Genomic DNA, 18,536 nt, shown 5'->3' with positions numbered 1-18,536 from the left:
GGGAATCTGGGCCAGCAGTGAACTACCCTGAATAATGGAGAGGACAAGAATGTGAAGGGTGTGTGATAATGGGAATGAGGAGGAAGAGACAGGAGTAAAGAGGCTGTAAGAAAGAGGGAAGAAGAGAAAGCCACTCCCCCAGCTCTGTCATGTGGGAGACAAGAGACAGCAGAGAAGAGAAATATGGGAGAATGATTTTTTTAAGTGAAATGCTGTGTTGTGATGTGTTCCATTCACCTCCCCACACATCCCTCCAAATCTTCAGAAGTATCTACAAAAAATACAAAATCCTTAGGTTTTATATGGGAATCAGTGAAGTTTTGTCTGAGTTCTGGTGGGTAAAACCGAGTTTACCCACACAGAAGAGAGAAGAGGTGACACCAGAGTTCTGTAAGTAATAAGTAGTACCAGTTTTAAAGATAAAGAAACTAGGGCCAGCAGGAATCAATAACATGCCCAGAGCCACAAAATGAATGAAGGTCAGAGCAGGAATCAAACACAGGTCTGCCCTACATCACAGCCTACTGAGCTCCTTCTACTGCAATGCCTCTCAGAAAACAGGCAATAATTCACATGACAGGCAGGAAACAGAAATGGCAGAAATATATACGTACTGCCCTAAACAAATACGTGTACTTAAGCTGGGCATATACACAATAAACCCTTTTGTCCATCCTAGCCAGGCCCCGTACCTGTCATTACCTCTGATTTCGTTCAATTAGTTCACTAATCTTGTCATTCTGTTCTTCTATCCGATTGCTCTTTTCAAGGATTTCTTGCTTCAATCTTTCATTTTCCTAAATTCAAAATATATGATGTACAATTTAAGTGTCTTAAGAGAAAAGTGCCAGATAGAAGAGAATCAACTTGAACTGACAGGTGACACTGTTAACATATTTTGAGACAAAACACCAGAACTTATGTCTACATGTATGTTAAAACAACATATCAGATTATACCTGATGGATACAAATCACTGGGTCCAATGAATTGAGTGAACAAATGGCTAAAAAAAAAAGAAGTGAAATTCTGAAGTACGGTCAAAAAAGCAATGTTTCCTTCAGAATATATAGTGATAAGTCACTTGGATGGAATTAAGCCACAGTGGATTTTCTAGAATTGTCTAACCCAGTGTAGCATTTATCACAGGCTATTTCTGGGGTGGAGGTGTTAAAGGGTAGTACCTCCGGGAAGACAGCATGGGTAAGACCTTCAGCCTCAGTGGTCTGTTCTTAATCACCCTCACCTGAATGATTCGCTGGATGTTGCTCATAATCATGCTTGTTTCCATTGTAACTGACATGCTAGGAATAAGCATGGAATTGCCAGCACTATGTTTCTGTAACTCTTCAACCTACAAAAGGGATACCAGAGAGACCTTGTGAGAAATTATAAAACGAAGAAATACAATTTACCCAAGATTTGACCCCATTGTTAAGGGGGTTAATGAGTTCCTGAGACAATCTCTAACTGTAAGTTAGAGTTTTCTGCAAGTAACTGGATCCCAACATAATTATAACTGTCCTTGTAGTGATATAACCTCTAACTACTACCAATACAGGAAACCAAAGAAGAGTTTACCTATAGCTCTGGCTGCTCCCTGTTTACATCCCCACTTTCAACATGGCCCCAACCCTGACTCAGTCACCTTAGTCATGAGATGATCCATTTTATCAGCCACTTTGCTGACTGCCATTCGAATTTCGGTGTTATGTTGCCGGGCTTCAGTCATGAGAAATGAAGCCATATCACCTGATCCTAAACAGATATAAGCCAGAAAGAAACTTATGAAACTGGAGCAGAGGAAACTGTATGAAGAAAAGCCAGTAGCTCTTGCAGTAGAGGAAAGAAAGAAATTAATACTTCCATACACTAGGAAATGCTATAGGTGACTTCACCCTGTCAGAAGATACACCAGAGAGAGTAGAGGCAAAAGGGCTTCAAAGTAAACAAAAACTAAGCTGTGTTCATGCAAAATGCATCAAGGACTACATCTGGTCCAAGGGCACAAATATGCCCACTTTGCACTGCAATAGCACTGGCAGCACAGATTGCTTTCCCGTTCATCCAACTGCATGCCAGCATTGTACCAGGTACAAGGAATACAGCAGTAAACAAAACACAGCTTCTGCCCTTGGTGAGCTCTTAGTCTGGTTGGGAGACTGACATGTAAAAAAATCATTACAAGAGAGTGTATTAAGTGCAAAACAATGAACCATATACTAGGTATAAAAGTAGCACAGAGAAAAGCACAATTAACTCTTTGCTGACATGCATACATAGTTGTGTTTGTGGGAAGAGAGAAAAGAGGGACAGAGAATAGTCAGGGAAGGCTTCACAGAGGGAGATGACAGTTTTGATGGATGAAAAAGCATATCCCAGATGGAGAAGGACAGAGCTTCCAGATAAAGGCTACATCCAGGAAATCCTGACCAGTCCAGAACCACAAATTATGTTGCAGGACGTACTGGCTTCTTCCTACCACTGTCCTAATACCAAAGCTGATTACTAAACAGAAGACAAACAGCAGAACAAGGCAGGATTCCATCATAGCAGTTTACACTTTATCTTGGTTTGGTTTTTTTACATTAGATACTCATACTTGTACATGCATACAAAAATATCTGAAAAGTTACCCAAGTAACTGTTAACAACAGTTTTCCAAGGCCAGGGGGTTTATGGATGGGAAGGACAGTAACTTTTCACTTTACACCCTTTTGTACTGCTTGACTTTTTTATAAAAGTCTCTTATTTTCATAATTAAAAAATTTTAACAGAGTAGCTTTCATTAGAGAAACTAAACACCTATAGTATTCAACTTTCTCCCAATTTCCTCCAATGTTTTGCTCTTTTACTATTTTCTCTAAACTCTAGCTATTCTAACAGAGGAATTAAAAGGGCCAGGGGAGAATATCCAAGGAACAAAATACAGCATGGGGACGTAAGGAAACATTGGGGGATGATGGAAATGTTCTAAAATAGGATTGTAGTGATGAATGCACAACTCTGCAAATTTACTAAAAAACTTTTGAATTGTACATTTAAAATGAATGAATGTATGGAATACATATTATATCTCAAAAAAGCTGTTAAAAAAGAGAAGAAACAATGAGTAGAGAGCTGTTGGAGTAAAAATGAAAGAGGAGCAAGAAGAGGGGAAGCACAGCAAGAGCGAAGATGAGAAACTGAGGGATTCACTTCCTACCTTGGAAATGGGGAGGCTGAGAAAGCGGTGCTGGGTACAAAGGCCGAACGGGCTGCAGCTGGGAGGTGACAGCAGATGCCTGGGGATAAGTGTAGGCTTGCATACCTGCATAGGGCTGAGAAACTGACGAGTTACCGCTGCTTGATAAAACATTCATGTCTTTCTTTTTTGTTCACGTTTTTCTTTGGTGGAATAAAGTGGATGAGCTGGGAGGAGACTCAAACTTACTGAAGCTAGAGATGGGTGAGATCTGGGTTTGGTAGTGGGTAAGGACTACAGCAGGAGAGTTATCTATCTAACCCAGGGGAAACCAGTCACTAAAATCCTACCCAGAAACTAAAGAAAGTGTATCTTGGGTCACTACCCAGTCATCTGGTGAGATGATTTAACTAAGTAGGGATTCATTCCCCACTATCAGGTCTATTGTCTAAGAAGTTTTTAGATTAATCAACTCTGCTTAGCTTCCATTCAGTTCAAGGAAGAAGTGCTTACTGAGATTCCAAACCAAATCTGCCAGTTTCCAAGGATGCCTCTCCCCTGCAAGATTCTGAAGCTAATCTGCAAGACCAAGAGCTCTCATGTTCCTCTGAACCTGGGTCACCTCAATTGTAAGAGGAAGATAATAATATCACTTCATAGGGCTGTTGTATGGACTAAATGAAGTGAGATAGGTAATGTTCTGAAAAGCTGGTAAGTTACAGGCCTGACAGATAGTAAGTGCTCAATGAACAGCAGCTTTTATTTTAATGAGGATGGTTACTCTTCCTTGAAATAAGGAAGTCTAGCTCATTTCCAGGGATAGATATAACTACCCATCCACTTAAAAAAAATTCTTAGTCTATAGGATAGTAATTCTCCAGGAAGGAGAGGAGGGATGGGGAGAAAGAGGGCAACAGTGGGACTTTTTCCAGTCTTGAGACTCCCCATCTTAATGAGGCATAGCCTAGCTACCATTACTCCCACACCTCCATTAAGCATCACCAAGGAGTGAGCCGCTGTTATCAGTGACAATATGTCTTATCCACTAAGTGTGCTGAGGCAGAAGAAAGGGTCTGCCCCTGGCAAACAGGCTGCTGCCATTGTCTTCTGTGGATAACGGGAAAAAAGCCTTCTTTAAGAAAAATTTACTCGATAGCAGAATCCAGTTACATTTTCCATGCGGTTCTGCCTTTTTTTTTTTTTTTTTTAATTCTTCTCTCTATTGATGTCACAGCTGTTGTAATGTTTTTTTTTGTTTGTTTTGTTTTGTTTTTTTATTATACTTTAAGTTCTAGGGTACATGTGCATAACATGCAGGTTTGTTACATATGTATACTTGTGCCATGTTGGTGTGGGTTCTGCTTTTAAATTATATCATTCTGCTGAATTTACTGCAGAATGTTAGCCTGTCAACTTTTGGTAGAAAATACGGAAGAACGTGAATATACACCCTTCAACTGGATATGTGTGGAAAGAAAAGGAAACAGACATTGATTGGACCTTTACTACGTTGTACTAGGGGCTCCACTTGTTCTTGCATTTAATCTTTATGACACTGGAACACAGGTAATCCTTTGCCTGGTTTAGAGATGAGAAAGTGGTAACCAAGGAAGGGAAAAAAATTACGAACTATGACTTTGGGGAACTGCTACTGTATGAAATGTACACGAAGAAGAAAAGACTGACTAGAACCATGGCAAATTATAGGATATAATTAATACAGTTATAAATCATTACCTGAAAGGATTGGGCATTTCCAGATACAGCTGAGTGGGAATCGAGAGATGCAACTTGCATTAAGGCAGCAGAAGGTGCCTGGAGCCCAGAAACAGATGCCTGAGGTGCTGAGATAAAGGGAGACGTTTTCACTGTTATCCACCCTTGCTTCTTGGTGTGAGTCTGGACTAGCACCTTACATACCATCATGCTTCAGACTCAACTATTTTCCTTGCCTAGTCTCCCTACACTCAGCTCTACTGCAATCTCAGGAATGAGCCAGTGGAACGAAACTGGGTGCTCTCATGTGCTTCTGACTCAGCCCTAGGATCCCATCCGACAGGAAGTACGGAACACACCCAGGGAGATGTCTCAACAGCTGAGTGCAGATTTCCAAAACTGACAGTGCAACACAGCAGAAGTCACAACCAGCAGCCAGGTCCATCTCTGGGTGTGAAAATGTCTTACCCAGGGACAAACTGACAAGTGTCACACTCTTAACATTTACACTTTAGTCCTCAGTACTGAAACAATGCAGCCTAACAGTTTAAGGAACAGCGATGATAATTTTTGTGCTGACGCAGTTCAAGGCCACAGAGCCTCAGAGAGGTTCCTTACCCTGTGAGGTCATCTGTGGTAACACTGGATGGGCTGGCTGAAGAGAGGGCTGGACGGACGGAGTCACCACAGGCTGCCCACCTCCTCGCAGAGCGTTCACATCCTGAAACAGGAACGAGTGTTTGAGTTACTCTGTACGGGGTCCCTCACTGAAGACTGAGGCTGACTGTCTGCCCTAAACTTGCTTCCAACACAGGACTTCTAGGCAAAGAAGAGGAAGGAAAGGTAAGCAGAAGGCCAAGAGTTGAGGGTGTGGATTGTGGAGAAAAAGCACTCTGCTATGCAATAAAGTAAGAGTCCTTCTCCCTGTAAATCATATTGAATAAGTAAATGTAGTTCATTTCCACAAATATTCTAAGAGGTTGATGTTCTATTGTCTGAAGCAGCTAAACTAACCACTCTTCAGAATATATCGTTTTCCAAACCAGTAGCTACCTTAAGACAAATCTAATCTATTCCCACAAAAAAAGTGGTCTTTTGCAAGAAATAATCCAGCCTCTTCCCTTCTGACAAATCATCTCCATAGGGCTCAAGGTACTCAATGAAAATCAGATAACGTAGGATTCACTGCACCTGATTAACATGCTATATTTAGATAATATAGTTTTAGGATGTTTTTTCAACAATCTTTCTTTTCATAAAATCAAAGCTATAACTCTAAACAAAGTTATTCTACATCCTCCTGCTTCATATAAGAAACAGAAAATCTTGAGGCACAATATTGACTGTAGTCTGCTATGCTATAGTTCAAGGACCAAAGTTTTAGACATTCTTTTACTTTAGAACTTCCCCTTGTCCCCTTATATTCTCTTCTAGAAAAACATCCCAGTTTTAGATTTCTACAGCTCTTAACAAACCTAAATGTCTAACAACAGAGTGAAAGGAATATAATAAAATGATATAATAGAACACTGGGTTTCCTTTAAACCGCTTTATTTACTTAAATCATTTATGTTAACGTAAATGTTTATGATATAACATTAAGTTTAAAAATTAGGTTACAAAGCAATATATAAAGATGAATGCCCTTTTTGTTCAATATGTTTCTTTTCTATAATTTTAAAGTATTCTAAAATGAATAAGTAGCATATAAAATTTTTAACAAAAACATTCTTATTTAAATTGCATTTCCAGACCACAAAAAAATTAATCCTATAACAATAGGCCTCAGAAATCCTATCTTCCTTTAAGATGTTAAATGTACACAGAGCTTTTGCAAGAATAAAACAGAAATGTAAAATATAAAGTATATTCCAGAAAAAATTTTTTCAAGACCATCACCCTTTCCTTGTTTTCTATCAAAGTAAAAGAATACTAAAAATCAATCTGAGTTACATATTTCACTTCAATTGAGAAAGGACGATTTTATTCAATAAAGAGCTAACCATTGGAAAATAATCAAGTTAAAATTAACTTAATACATACACCAAATTCCAAATGGATTAAAAATTTAGATCTAAGTATAAAATATTGATAAATATCTTTAAAAATACATGTGATATTTATAATCTGAAAGTGGGGAGGCTTTCTAAGCATGTCAAAAGCAAATAACAAGGGGAGAAAATTGACAGATTTGAATTCAATAAAATTCTTGAACTTCTAAATAGAAAACAAACACAAAAATACCACATACAAAGTCAAAAGACATACTAGTTGGAGCTTTAGTGATAGGCAACATCAGTGAGAAGACCAACCTTTCCCAAAAGAATCTAAACATTCGCTCAACACATATGAACAGAGCACCTGCTATGAACTGGGCATCATGCTGTCCAGAGAGTGATCTCTTGTAACAACAGAGATTCTAGTAAAGAAGGCTAAATTAACCACTGAAAACTGCCCGGTTCTTGTAAAAGATCTACAAAATTGCTTCCATCTCTCAGGGGAAGTACTAATCCCAGTAGAAACACATGTACCAATACCAATCTATATCATTTTGCATATTAGCCCTCTAAATAATGATTCTGCCTTAGAGGCAGAAAACACAATCACTCCAACCAAATAAAAAGAAAGATGATGGTGACATCTCTACTATTCGTTCTAATACAGCCAGGGGGACATACTTCGATTTCTGAATCATTGGAATCCAGCTGTGGTGGAAGGATGGGCAGCATGGGCTGGCCCATTTTAGCCATCCGAGAGATCAACTTGGCTTTGACTGCATCGGGACTCTAAAAAGAGAGGAAAGTCAAAAAAATCACCTTCAGGCAGCTCTATCCCTTTGGCTTTTGTATCAAATCCTTCAACAAATCCCCCTACCATATCTATTTAAAAACATACCCGCTAGAAAATGAGAATCAAAGATTTCTTGCATAGAAGCATACATGGATCACAATTAATAGCAGTAAAAATAATTCCCTGTATCTTTGGAATGGACAAAGTAGTTTCACACGTATTGCCTTTTGATCAAGTCTCCCCAGCAGGCAAAATTAGTCTTATTTTACAGATGAAAAACTAACGTAGAGATGTTAAGAGAGGGAGGCATTTTAGATGACAGTACCCTCACTCAAAAGCCTGAAGCAATCCAGTAGATAGATACTCAGAAGAGATCTGTGAAGAAAAGGAAACAGGAGCTCTTTGTTTTAACTTCAGGTTAATTTAACTATAACTTGGCATTAACTACACACTAGACCCTGTGCTAGAAGCTTCCATTAACTGGTCCAAAATTTCAGAATGGCAAGTAAGTACACCTGAAGGTGCACAACATGAGCTATTGGGTGTAGAAGGAAATGATCATAACCTCCATTTTTATTATGATTACTTTTTTTTTTTTGAGATGGGGTCTCTATCACCCAGGTTGGAGTGCAGTGGCATGATCTCAGCTCACTGCAACTTCCATTTCCCAGATTTAAGAGGTCCTCCCACCCCGGCCTCCCAAGTAGCTGGGACCACAGGCACTAATTTTTTGTATTTTTGGTCAAGAAAGGGCTTCGCCATGTTGCCCAGGCTGCATTTTTAATATTTTTAAGCTACCAATGTAAGACATTGAGTTTGCTTACAGGGACTGGTGGTACTTTATGTACATAATTTGTCAATAAACATATACTGGGAGTGTGTGCTTATTTTTTCTTAACTGATGATGTATCCAAAAAAAGTTGGATACATCAGGAAAGGACTAGTTGTATAAACCATATGCACACAATGGAATATTGTGATCTACAGATTAAAATGAGGAAGCTCTCTATACACCAACATGAAAAGATTTTGCATTTTTTATATAATATAGTTATATGGAAAAGGCAAGGTGCATTACATACAGAGTATGCTACTTTGTGTGTGTGAAAGGAGGGGGGAATAAAATATACATTCCTACTTACGTGCACCTGCATAAAGAAACACTGAAAGAATATATAAGAAACTAATAAAAGCAGTTACCTAAGGGGTGTGAGATGGAATAGGGTAGATAAGGACAGGAATAGAAGTGAGTCCTCACAATGTAGATCTTGTTATATTGTTTTGATAACTGTGCCATATAAATGTAATTACCTATTCAAAACAAAGATAAAAACTTAAATGGAAAAGAAAAAGAAAAAGAAAGGTGGTTAATTTCATGTTATGTAAATTTTGCCTCCATTAAAAAAAACAAACTTGTTTAAAAGAAAAAAAAGAAAAAAATAGTTGGAGGCCATTAGTCTGCCAGAAGTTACTATAGCTTAGAAATAGGTAACAAGAGTTGTTATGACTAGAGTACAATGGAACCAATATTGGACCATTTTGGTGATTGTTCAAAGATCTGAGATAATACTTATTCTTCAATTTTCCTCTGATTCTTTGATTTAACCTTCTGGGTTTAGGAGATCATTTCGAAACAATTATTTGCTTAATAATTCTGTGGGATTGAATATAAACAAGTAAACTAGGGTTGGAGAGATGCTAGCACCAATTTCACTCCATACACCTATTCTGTTTCCCAGTGCAGTAGGTGAAGGCCACAGGGCTTTAGAATTTGAAGTGCCTCAGCCACTGTCTGGTCCACAGGCAGCAAACTCAGAAGCCTTCACAGACCAGGCAGGCCAGCAGCAAACTACCATATGCATCCTTCTTAAAGGCATTCAAATCCAGATTTTACTAAAACAGCATGCTGGCACTCTCATCTTACAACCGGGGAAACACAGAGGCTCAGTGTCCTGCTCAAAGTCAATCAGCTGGTGAATTAGTATAGAGCTCCTCTGTGAGAATGAAAGTATAAAGATATGTAATGTTAGCAACATTTATGATAATAACAAGAGCTAATGTTTACTGAGTGCTTACAATATGCCAGACACAATACTAAAAACTCCATAGGCATTATTTTATTTAAAAGTCATAAAAATCTATTTGAGATAGGCAACATCTCCATTTTACAGATGAGGAAATAAACATGAAGCTTAGAGAAGCTAAATTGTTCAAGGTCACAGAAAGCAAGTAGAAGAGAGCGCCTAGGATTAACCACTAACACAATCCTCGGAATAAATAATATTTCTAAAATTGAAGTGTACTTTAACTGAGAGAGGCTCCTCCCCTCGTTGAATATCAGTCTCCTGATAATTATCACGGTGACCACTTATTAAAGACACACTAAACAAAGGCTCTGAGCTCAGCACTTTACAAATTATCTCTAATCCTCACAAAAACTGTAAAAAGTGGCTATGAGAATGAGTTCCTTTTAACTAATGAAGAAGCTGAGGATCACAGAAGTTAGACAATTTTCTCAAGGCCACATGCTTATAAGAATCAAGATTTGAATCCCTATGCAGAAGCTGAGGCTAACTTACACTGACTCCCAAGTAAGGGGAAATGAACAAAGTAACCATTGATTTAGCCTAGAAACTTTTTAGCCTCTTAACTTTTTTTTTCTCTAACCTACCATATCCTACGCACATAAAACCTCAGCACACTAGGGGTGAGGGAGAAAAACTCTTTTTTTTTTTAAGGGAGAGACAAGGTCTCACTATGTTGCCTAGGCTGGTCTTGAACTCCTGCGCTGAAGTGATCCTCCTGCCTCAGCTTCGCAAAGTGTTAGGATTACAGGTGAGAATCACCATGCCTGGCCAAGACTCTTATACTTACTGTATTTATTGCAAGTTGTTCACTGAGGGAGTTAGATTTGGTACGAAGAGCTGACTCCCTGAAAGCAAACAGACCATATTCCAAGATTGAAAACAAAATCCAGAATCACCAGTCCAAACTATATTGGATAAGCAAATTGTTTTTTTAAATGTGTGCCAATTTAATGACTGTAAAACAGAATTTTAACTCTTCTTTAGTTTGCATAATCTTTGAATGCTAGTAAAGTTGAACAACTTTCCATCCAAATGCTTATTATTTACATTTTTTCCATGAATATATAATTTTGTATTTATGCCCTCTGCTTAGTTTTCTTCCAGAATTTTGTAAGTATTCTTCTGAGTTAGTGCTTTTGAGGCTTATGAATATTAAACCTTTGTCAGAAAAATCTAAAGCAAGTATTTTTCCCATTTCCCTGATCCCATTTTTTCCAGTTATTTAAAATTATTTTAGTTTTTAACTATATCTCTATTTCTGAACCCCTCTAAGAATCATTTTTACGAGCCATAAAAGAGCTTGATACAATTGGAGTATCTTACCCTGATTTGAAAGGTATTGATGTGGGTGGTGACACAACAGGATCAGCAGAGAGGCTCTCAGCACCAGGGATGGGAGATGGGGCTGCAGAATCCCGGGAACTAACACTGTGCCCATCAGAGCCAGAATCTCTGGCAAACTTCACCTAGGGAAAGAGTCATCACAGGTGGAATAGGCTACAAATACCCTTCCCCTTTCACCCTCCTTTCATTTTACTTATTCTTCATTACATAAGCCATTACCTGTTCACTGCAGGCAAATCAGAAAATGTAGCTCAGCCAAAAAGACAAACGTAGTAATCACCTGCAATCTAACTACCATTATATTATCTGTCTCTGTATATACCTTTTACAAAAACGGGCCATGCTGTTTTGTAACCTGTTTTGCTCACTCACTGACATATTAATTATGATTAAATATTAATTTGCAACATTATTTTTAACTACTGAAGAGTATATTTAACTTCAAGGGTCAGCCCTTCACTGCTATGATCTATAGGAAAAAGTCTCCAAAGGATTTTAGGAACTAAAGTCATAAATACATATTCTATTACAAAGTATATTCACCAATTCCTCACTGTTAGACATTCAGCTTATTTCTATCATAAACAATGCTTCCATGAATAGCTTTGTATCTGTATTTTTGTATATAATCTTAAAAATATTTCCAAACTATAAATTAGTTAAATTTTAGCTAAATATTTCCAAACTATAAATTAGTTAAAATTGTTGGATAAAAGGGATGCTCATTTTGAAAGCTTTACACCCATTTATGCCAAGTGTTCCATTATTGGAACGTTAAGCTTGTGGGAGTAATTTATATCCTACTGCTCAAGGTCATCACCAAGGTCTGATTTTTTTTTTTTTTTTTTTTTTTTTTTTTTTTTTTTTTGAGACCGAGTCTCGCTCTGTCGCCCGAACTGGAGTGCAGTGGCCGGATCTCAGCTCACTGCAAGCTCCGCCTCCCGGGTTTACGCCATTCTCCTGCCTCAGCCTCCCGAGTAGCTGGGACTACAGGCGCCCGCCACCTCGCCCGGCTAGTTTTTGTATTTTTAGTAGAGACGGGGTTTCACTGTGTTAGCCAGGATGGTCTCGATCTCCTGACCTCGTGATCCGCCCGTCTCGGCCTCCCAAAGTGCTGGGATTACAGGCTTGAGCCACCGCGCCCGGCCACCAAGGTCTGATTTTTCCCAAAAATTTTGCAACCTCCAGCATAAATGGGTTAATATATACCATTAAATTTCCCTTCAGAAAGAGTGAACTAGTTTATATACCACAGTAGTGTATAAATCTTTCTGAACACTCTTGCCACACGGGGTATCATTCTCTACCAGCCTTGTGAATTTAATATGCAGGTCAATTTGTCATTGTTTGATTATTGGTAAAACAGAAAATTTTTTATTTCATGTGCCAGTCATGATAGACTCAAATTGGTTTGTTATCTATCATCAGCCATGATTTTTCAAACTCAAAGGAAAATTGACAGAGAATATAAAAGTTGTAAAAAAGAAAAAAGGCAGCAGGTCACATGTCATTGAAAGAGGGCTAGAGCAGCCCAGCAGGATGAAAGTGTCCAGTTAGGAACGGTTAGGAAAGCATCACTGAGAAGGGAAGCACATCCTTTCTCTGTGGCAGGTGTAACAGCCATAAAGAAGATGACCATAGTATTCCCTATTTGTATTGTATTTTAGAGTTTACAGTAACAAACCCTATCACATTTGAATCTAACAAACAGTATAAAGCAAACAGGATCATTTGGGGGCAGGGAACAGGTAGTATTAAGTTGACTAAGCACAATTTATTGCATAGAAACTATATATATTCATGTTAAGTTTTTTACATGGTACAAAAGGTACAGTGACAAAAAGTAAAACTTTCTGAACTCCATTTCCACTCTACAGAAAAAAAAATCACTTTTAATGATTTCTTTTAAAGCTTCCAGGAATTTTCTATGAATATATGAGCATATATGTGTGTATTACGTGTGTGTATACACATATATGTACATATGACTATGTATACAGATATGTATATGTGTATACACATACACACACATGCACACACACACACACGCACATGAGACCATACTATCCACAATGTTCTGCAACTTGCTTCCTTAACAATAGATTTTTCATATTCTTTAAGAGCTACATAAAAGTCTATGAAAAAAACATAATTTAACCAGTATCTTAATGATAGACATTTAGGTTGTTGCCAGTTTTTGGCTACTACAATGTGGCAGACTTAGTCATAGTAAAACATACACACATGCAATCTTTGCATACTTATGTAAAGATATCAAGTTTGTAGCCATAGAATCACTAAGTAAAAAGTATATACATTGGGCAGGAGTCACTATTTTATAGACAAAATAAAAAGCTTACTGTGAAGATGTGACTTTCTTTTTTTTTTGAGACAGAGTCTCGCTCTGTAACCCAGGCTGGAGTGCAATGGCACGATCTCATCTCACTGCAATCTCCACCTCCCAGGTTCAAGCAATTCTCCTGCCTCAGCCTCCCAAGTAGCTGGGACTACAGGCGCCTGCCACTAAGCCCAGCTAATTTTTTGTAGTTTTAGTAGAGATGGGGTTTCACCACGTTAGCCATGATGGTCTCGATCTCCTGACCTCATGATCCGCCCACCTTGGCCTCCGAAAGTGCTGGGATTACAGGCATGAGATGTGACTTTCTTAAAGTCACAACCACTTCTAGGCTCTGAATAGAGAGCCAGGAAGGACATAATACTTTGATCCTTAGATTTCAAAGCTGTTGCTCTTTCTGACTACTCCATTTCTACTTTTTCAAAGAAATCTATGTCTTCAGAACCTAGTTTTCAAATATCTTCATTTATTTATTCATTTAACTAGCAAAAAGACATGTAGAAGACTCATCAAACAAAACAAAGACAGTTTCACTCACCCGCCTAACCTCCACCTCGAACACCAGGATCGAGTCCGTTGCTTGAGTCCAGCCTATTACCCCTTCTGAGCCAACAGCACAGGCTGGAGGGACAATAAGCAACCGCTTTCCTCCTTTTTTCATGCCCAGCATTCCATCCTCCCAGCCCTTTAAAAATCAGATAGGAAAAGTTCATCAAACAAGAAGCTCCTCAGAAGACAAAGTGAAGTACAGGAGCACCAGGTTTCACTTACCCACACTTTCAGGTTTACTCAGTGCCTCCAGAGGTCGGGTCTGACTACTGCCCCGTGTTGGTATAAGAATATCTAGAGGCCGGGCGCGGTGGCTCAAGCCTGTAATCCCAGCACTTTGGGAGGCCGAGACGGGCGGATCACGAGGTCAGGAGATCGAGACCATCCTGGCTAACACGGTGAAACCCCGTCTCTACTAAAAAAAAAAAAAAAACAAAAAAAAAAAAAAAAAAAAAAAACTAGCCGGGCGAGGTGGCGGGCGCCTGTAGTCCCAGCTACTTGGGAGGCTGAGGCAGGAGAATGGCGTAAACCCGGGAGGCGGAGCTTGCAGTGAGCTGAGATCCGGCCACTGTACTCCAGCCTGGGCGACAGAGCGAGACTCCGTCTCAAAAAAAAAAAAAAAAAAAAAAAAAAAGAATATCTAGAAGACACCTTCTAAACCTACTTGTAAAAGCAGGCATATCTGGGGTTGCATGAAATATATTTAGCTTAGATGAGAGAAAATGGGAGGAATAAAAGAAGAGCAGTAAGAGTAAGAAAAGCTATCATTAAAAAGCATGTTTTCGGCCGGGCGCGGTGGCTCACAGCTGTAATCCCAGCACTTTGAGAGGCCGGGATGGGTGGATTACCTGAGGTCAGGGGTTTGAGACCAGCCTGGCCAACATGGTGAAACCTCGTCTCTACCAAAAATACAAAAAATTAGCCAGACATGGTGGTGCACACCTGTAGTCCCAGCTACTCAGGAGGCTGAGGCAGGAGAATCGCTTGAACCCAGGACACAGAGGTTGCAGAGAGCTGAGATCATGCCACTGAACTCCAGCCTAGGTGACAAAGCAAGACTCCATTTCCCCCCATCAAAAAAGATTGTTTTCTAGGAAGTGTGGAAAGTGCTTTACATGCATGATCTTGTTTAAGCCCCTCCAAAAACTTCATAAGGTTGTCAGGATTGTCCCCATTTTACTTCAATAACTGAAGCTTGTGGAGGTTAAGTACCTAGCCCAAGATCACACAGTTAGTAAGTTGTTAAGCTAAGATTCAACATTAGATCTGTCTAGGTTCAGGGATCAAGACTTAACTGCTATGATCTATTGGAAAAAGTCTCCATAGGATTCTGGGAAAAGCGGTCATGAAATGATGGAGAGAACCTTTTTACCACACAGATGAATGAGTACAGCACAGTGCATCATCACTACTATGTCCTGACACCATAATATACCACATGTGTAAAACATTATTTTATAAAACACCTGCACAGTTAGTAAAGAAAAAATTCACAACTTGAATGTAAGTTCTCGGATTCGAATCCCAGTGTTCCTCCTGCGATTGTCACAGTTGCCTCCCACAGTGATTGGAAAGTGCTGATTCAAAGCAACCCAGACAGATGAGATTCAACCCTTTATGACAAGTTTCTAGAATAAACTGTCTCACCTTTTCCCCTACTAGGCTATAGGAAGGATGAAATAATATGCTCAGAGTCATAGAATAGAAAAGAAAAGGTCAGGACTACAGAAAACGATTGTAACCATCTTCAATATAATGTCTCATAGATAAAAATATCCCAAATGCAATGTAACACATTTTCCCCTCGTATTCTTCATCCAGGCATTTCCAGATGCCAAAAAGATACCCTGATTAGAAATCCCACAGGCCGGGTGCGGTGGTTCACGCCTGTAATCCCAGCACTTTGGGAGGCCGAGGAGGGTGGATCACCTGAGGTCAGGAGTTCGAGACCAGCCTGACCAACATGGAGCCACTCCATCTCCACTAAAAATACAAAATTAGCCGGGCGTGGTGGCACATGCCTGTAATCCCAGCTACTCGGGAAGCTGAGGCAGGAGAATCACTTGAACCCGGGAGGTGGAAGTTGCAATGAGCTGAGATCACACCATTGCACTCCAGCCTGAACAACAAGAGTGAAACTCTGTCTCAAAAAAAAAAAAAAAAGAAAAGAAAAGAAATTCCACACAATTTAATCTAAGTTAAACCCACTGCAACTGATAAAACCATAAAAAAACACAGTGCAGCCTTTACCTTGATGACTTTTCCTGATCCTAATTTCAAGCGAAGCAACTTATCTTTGTTAGCAGTGGAGTCGAAAACCTGCAATTTGATTGAAGGAAATGAGGCCAGCCAATTTCAAAAATAATAATAACCATTATGGCATTCAACTAACTACATACCAGCACAGTACTTCTGGAATAGGGACTGTCAAATACACTCAGAAGATAGTTTCTAAAGGACCTGAAATGTTGGATGACATCATAGCTAAAGGGTGTTATCATAATGAGTATCTCTAAAACAGTGATTTTCCAGGTTTAGAAAAAAAACACATTCCTACAACTGTGTATTTAAGCATTTTTCATCCACAATATACTTTCAAATAAATCATCTCATTTTGATGCTGACACCAACCCTGCCGAGTAAGCAGAGCAAGATCATTAACCTCCATTCGCAAATGGAAAAAAATGAGAGTATAAATGACTTGATCAAGGTCAAGTTAGTATATAACTGGATCTTGAATCCAGATTTTTCTAAACTCATAAAGGTCTTTCTCTCATATAATATATTGCTTTTAAGGGCTTAACAATATTAAAACACAATAAGCTCAATGTATTTACAGTATCTACTATAAGAAAAACTGTAAGGAGGGTCTAAAAAGAAGTTTTAAGACTTAATCCCATAAGAATATATTCAAGTGTAACACTGGTATAGGAGCATACACATGAACAACTAGCAAAAATAATAGTACTTGGGAAACTGGTTCCCACTTTCCCTAAGTTGAAGTGACAGAGTGGCACTGAGGATCTTTTACACATTCACATTTCATAATGTGCCCCCAAAGCAATTGCAGTGTCTAAAGTGGGGCTCCTATTTGACAACAGCAGCAGTTCACAGTAATAGTATCTTCCCTGGGAATAGCCCTCATGCTATGTAAGTTTACAAAATAACTTGCAAGGTGCATTTTCTTACCTGGCCCAGCACATGATTCTGAAAGAGCCAGCCGGTATAGGCCACTTCCAGAGAATCTCCAACTTCTACAGCAGGGCCTTCTGCCACAATGAGGTCCTGGGAGAGCACTGCATCCAGGGAAGAGGTACTGTTGCACTTAGCAATGCACACCTGTAAGACAAAATCGAAGCAGCATAAATGTCGTTTAAGCTGAGTAAGTACTCATTCCTTTATTGCTATTGCTCTTTCTCAAATAGCTTCATCCACTAACAAAACAGATTACATGTTTAGAAATAAACCAAATGAAAGTCAGTTATCTTGCCAGGAATCAAAGTGCCTAGGAGTATGGCTTTGTAGTCAGAATGTCTGGGTACAGATCCAGGTACTGCCACTTATTAACTTTGTGACCCTGGCCAAATAATCTCTATGTACCCAAGATGGAGATAATGCTTCACATATCTCATAGGATGGTTATGAAAATTAAATGAGCTAATATAAGTAGACTACTTGACAAGGTACCTGGCAAATAACAGTAAGTACTTAATAAGCATTGGCTATTGATTATGATACTGATTTACTGTTTCAGTTTTTGGGAACCTAGGAAAGAAAGGGGAGCTTCGAAAAAATGTCAAAAAGCACTTCTAAAGACTGCAGTAGAAAGGGCATTTACAAAATCATGTTGCAATCCCAGAATCTACATCAATGCCACCTACAGATTTGGCCATATCATCTTAGCACAAATCTTAGACAAAGGAGTCAGAGGCATCTTTGTGAATAATTATTCTATTTATGAATAATTATCCTTGGGCTTGTGTTTTAACATTATTAAGCCCTCAAAAGCAATATACTATGAAAGATCTTTAGACTATGAGTTTAGAAAAATGTGGATTCAAGACCTAATTTTATCAATGTTTTAATACAGTATCCATTAGAAACTTGTTGCTCATTTTCTTTTAAAAAGTTCCAGAGGCCAGGCGCGGTGGCTCACGCCTGTAATCCCAACACTTTGGGAGGCCGAGGCGGGCGGATCACAAGCTCAAGAGATTGAGACCATCCTGGCCAACATGGTGAAATCCCATCTCTACTAAAAATACAAAATTTAGCCAGGAGTGGTGGTGTGCGCCTGTAGTCCCAGCTACTCAGCAGGCTGGGGCAGGAGAATCACTTGAACTGAGGAGGCAGAGGTTGTAGTAAGCTGAGATCACACCACTGCACTCCAGCCTGGCAACAGAGCAAGACTCCATCTCAAAAAAAAAAAAAAAAGAAATTTCATTATTGCAATCAAATAAAAACAATGAGGCATCATTATTTTTACCAAGTGATGAAGATCAAAAGAAAAAAA

General features: G+C 39.0%; 1 protein-coding gene across 2 annotated transcripts in view; it reads right to left on the bottom strand.

The window, feature by feature from the left end:
• The window catches only part of FKBP15 (FKBP prolyl isomerase 15), a 56,290-nt gene that overhangs the window by 17,897 nt on the left and 19,857 nt on the right, over positions 1-18,536 (bottom strand). For both annotated transcript variants that reach the window (XM_033237759.1, XM_033237760.1), the window contains 12 exons: positions 17,216-17,365; positions 16,277-16,345; positions 14,016-14,162; positions 11,101-11,243; positions 10,565-10,622; positions 7,579-7,686; positions 5,519-5,621; positions 4,922-5,028; positions 3,206-3,320; positions 1,649-1,758; positions 1,247-1,354; positions 703-797 (listed from right to left, as the gene is read on the bottom strand). In XM_033237759.1, the coding sequence (XP_033093650.1) occupies positions 703-797; positions 1,247-1,354; positions 1,649-1,758; positions 3,206-3,320; positions 4,922-5,028; positions 5,519-5,621; positions 7,579-7,686; positions 10,565-10,622; positions 11,101-11,243; positions 14,016-14,162; positions 16,277-16,345; positions 17,216-17,365 (1,313 nt within the window). The remainder of the gene's footprint in view (positions 1-702; positions 798-1,246; positions 1,355-1,648; positions 1,759-3,205; positions 3,321-4,921; positions 5,029-5,518; positions 5,622-7,578; positions 7,687-10,564; positions 10,623-11,100; positions 11,244-14,015; positions 14,163-16,276; positions 16,346-17,215; positions 17,366-18,536) is intronic.

Source organism: Trachypithecus francoisi, unplaced genomic scaffold, assembly GCF_009764315.1.
Source record: "Trachypithecus francoisi isolate TF-2019V2 unplaced genomic scaffold, Tfra_2.0 Lachesis_group16, whole genome shotgun sequence".
Lineage (NCBI taxonomy): Eukaryota > Metazoa > Chordata > Mammalia > Primates > Cercopithecidae > Trachypithecus > Trachypithecus francoisi.
Note: the sequence above shows the minus strand (reverse complement) of the source record. Positions and strands in the feature narration are given on the sequence as shown.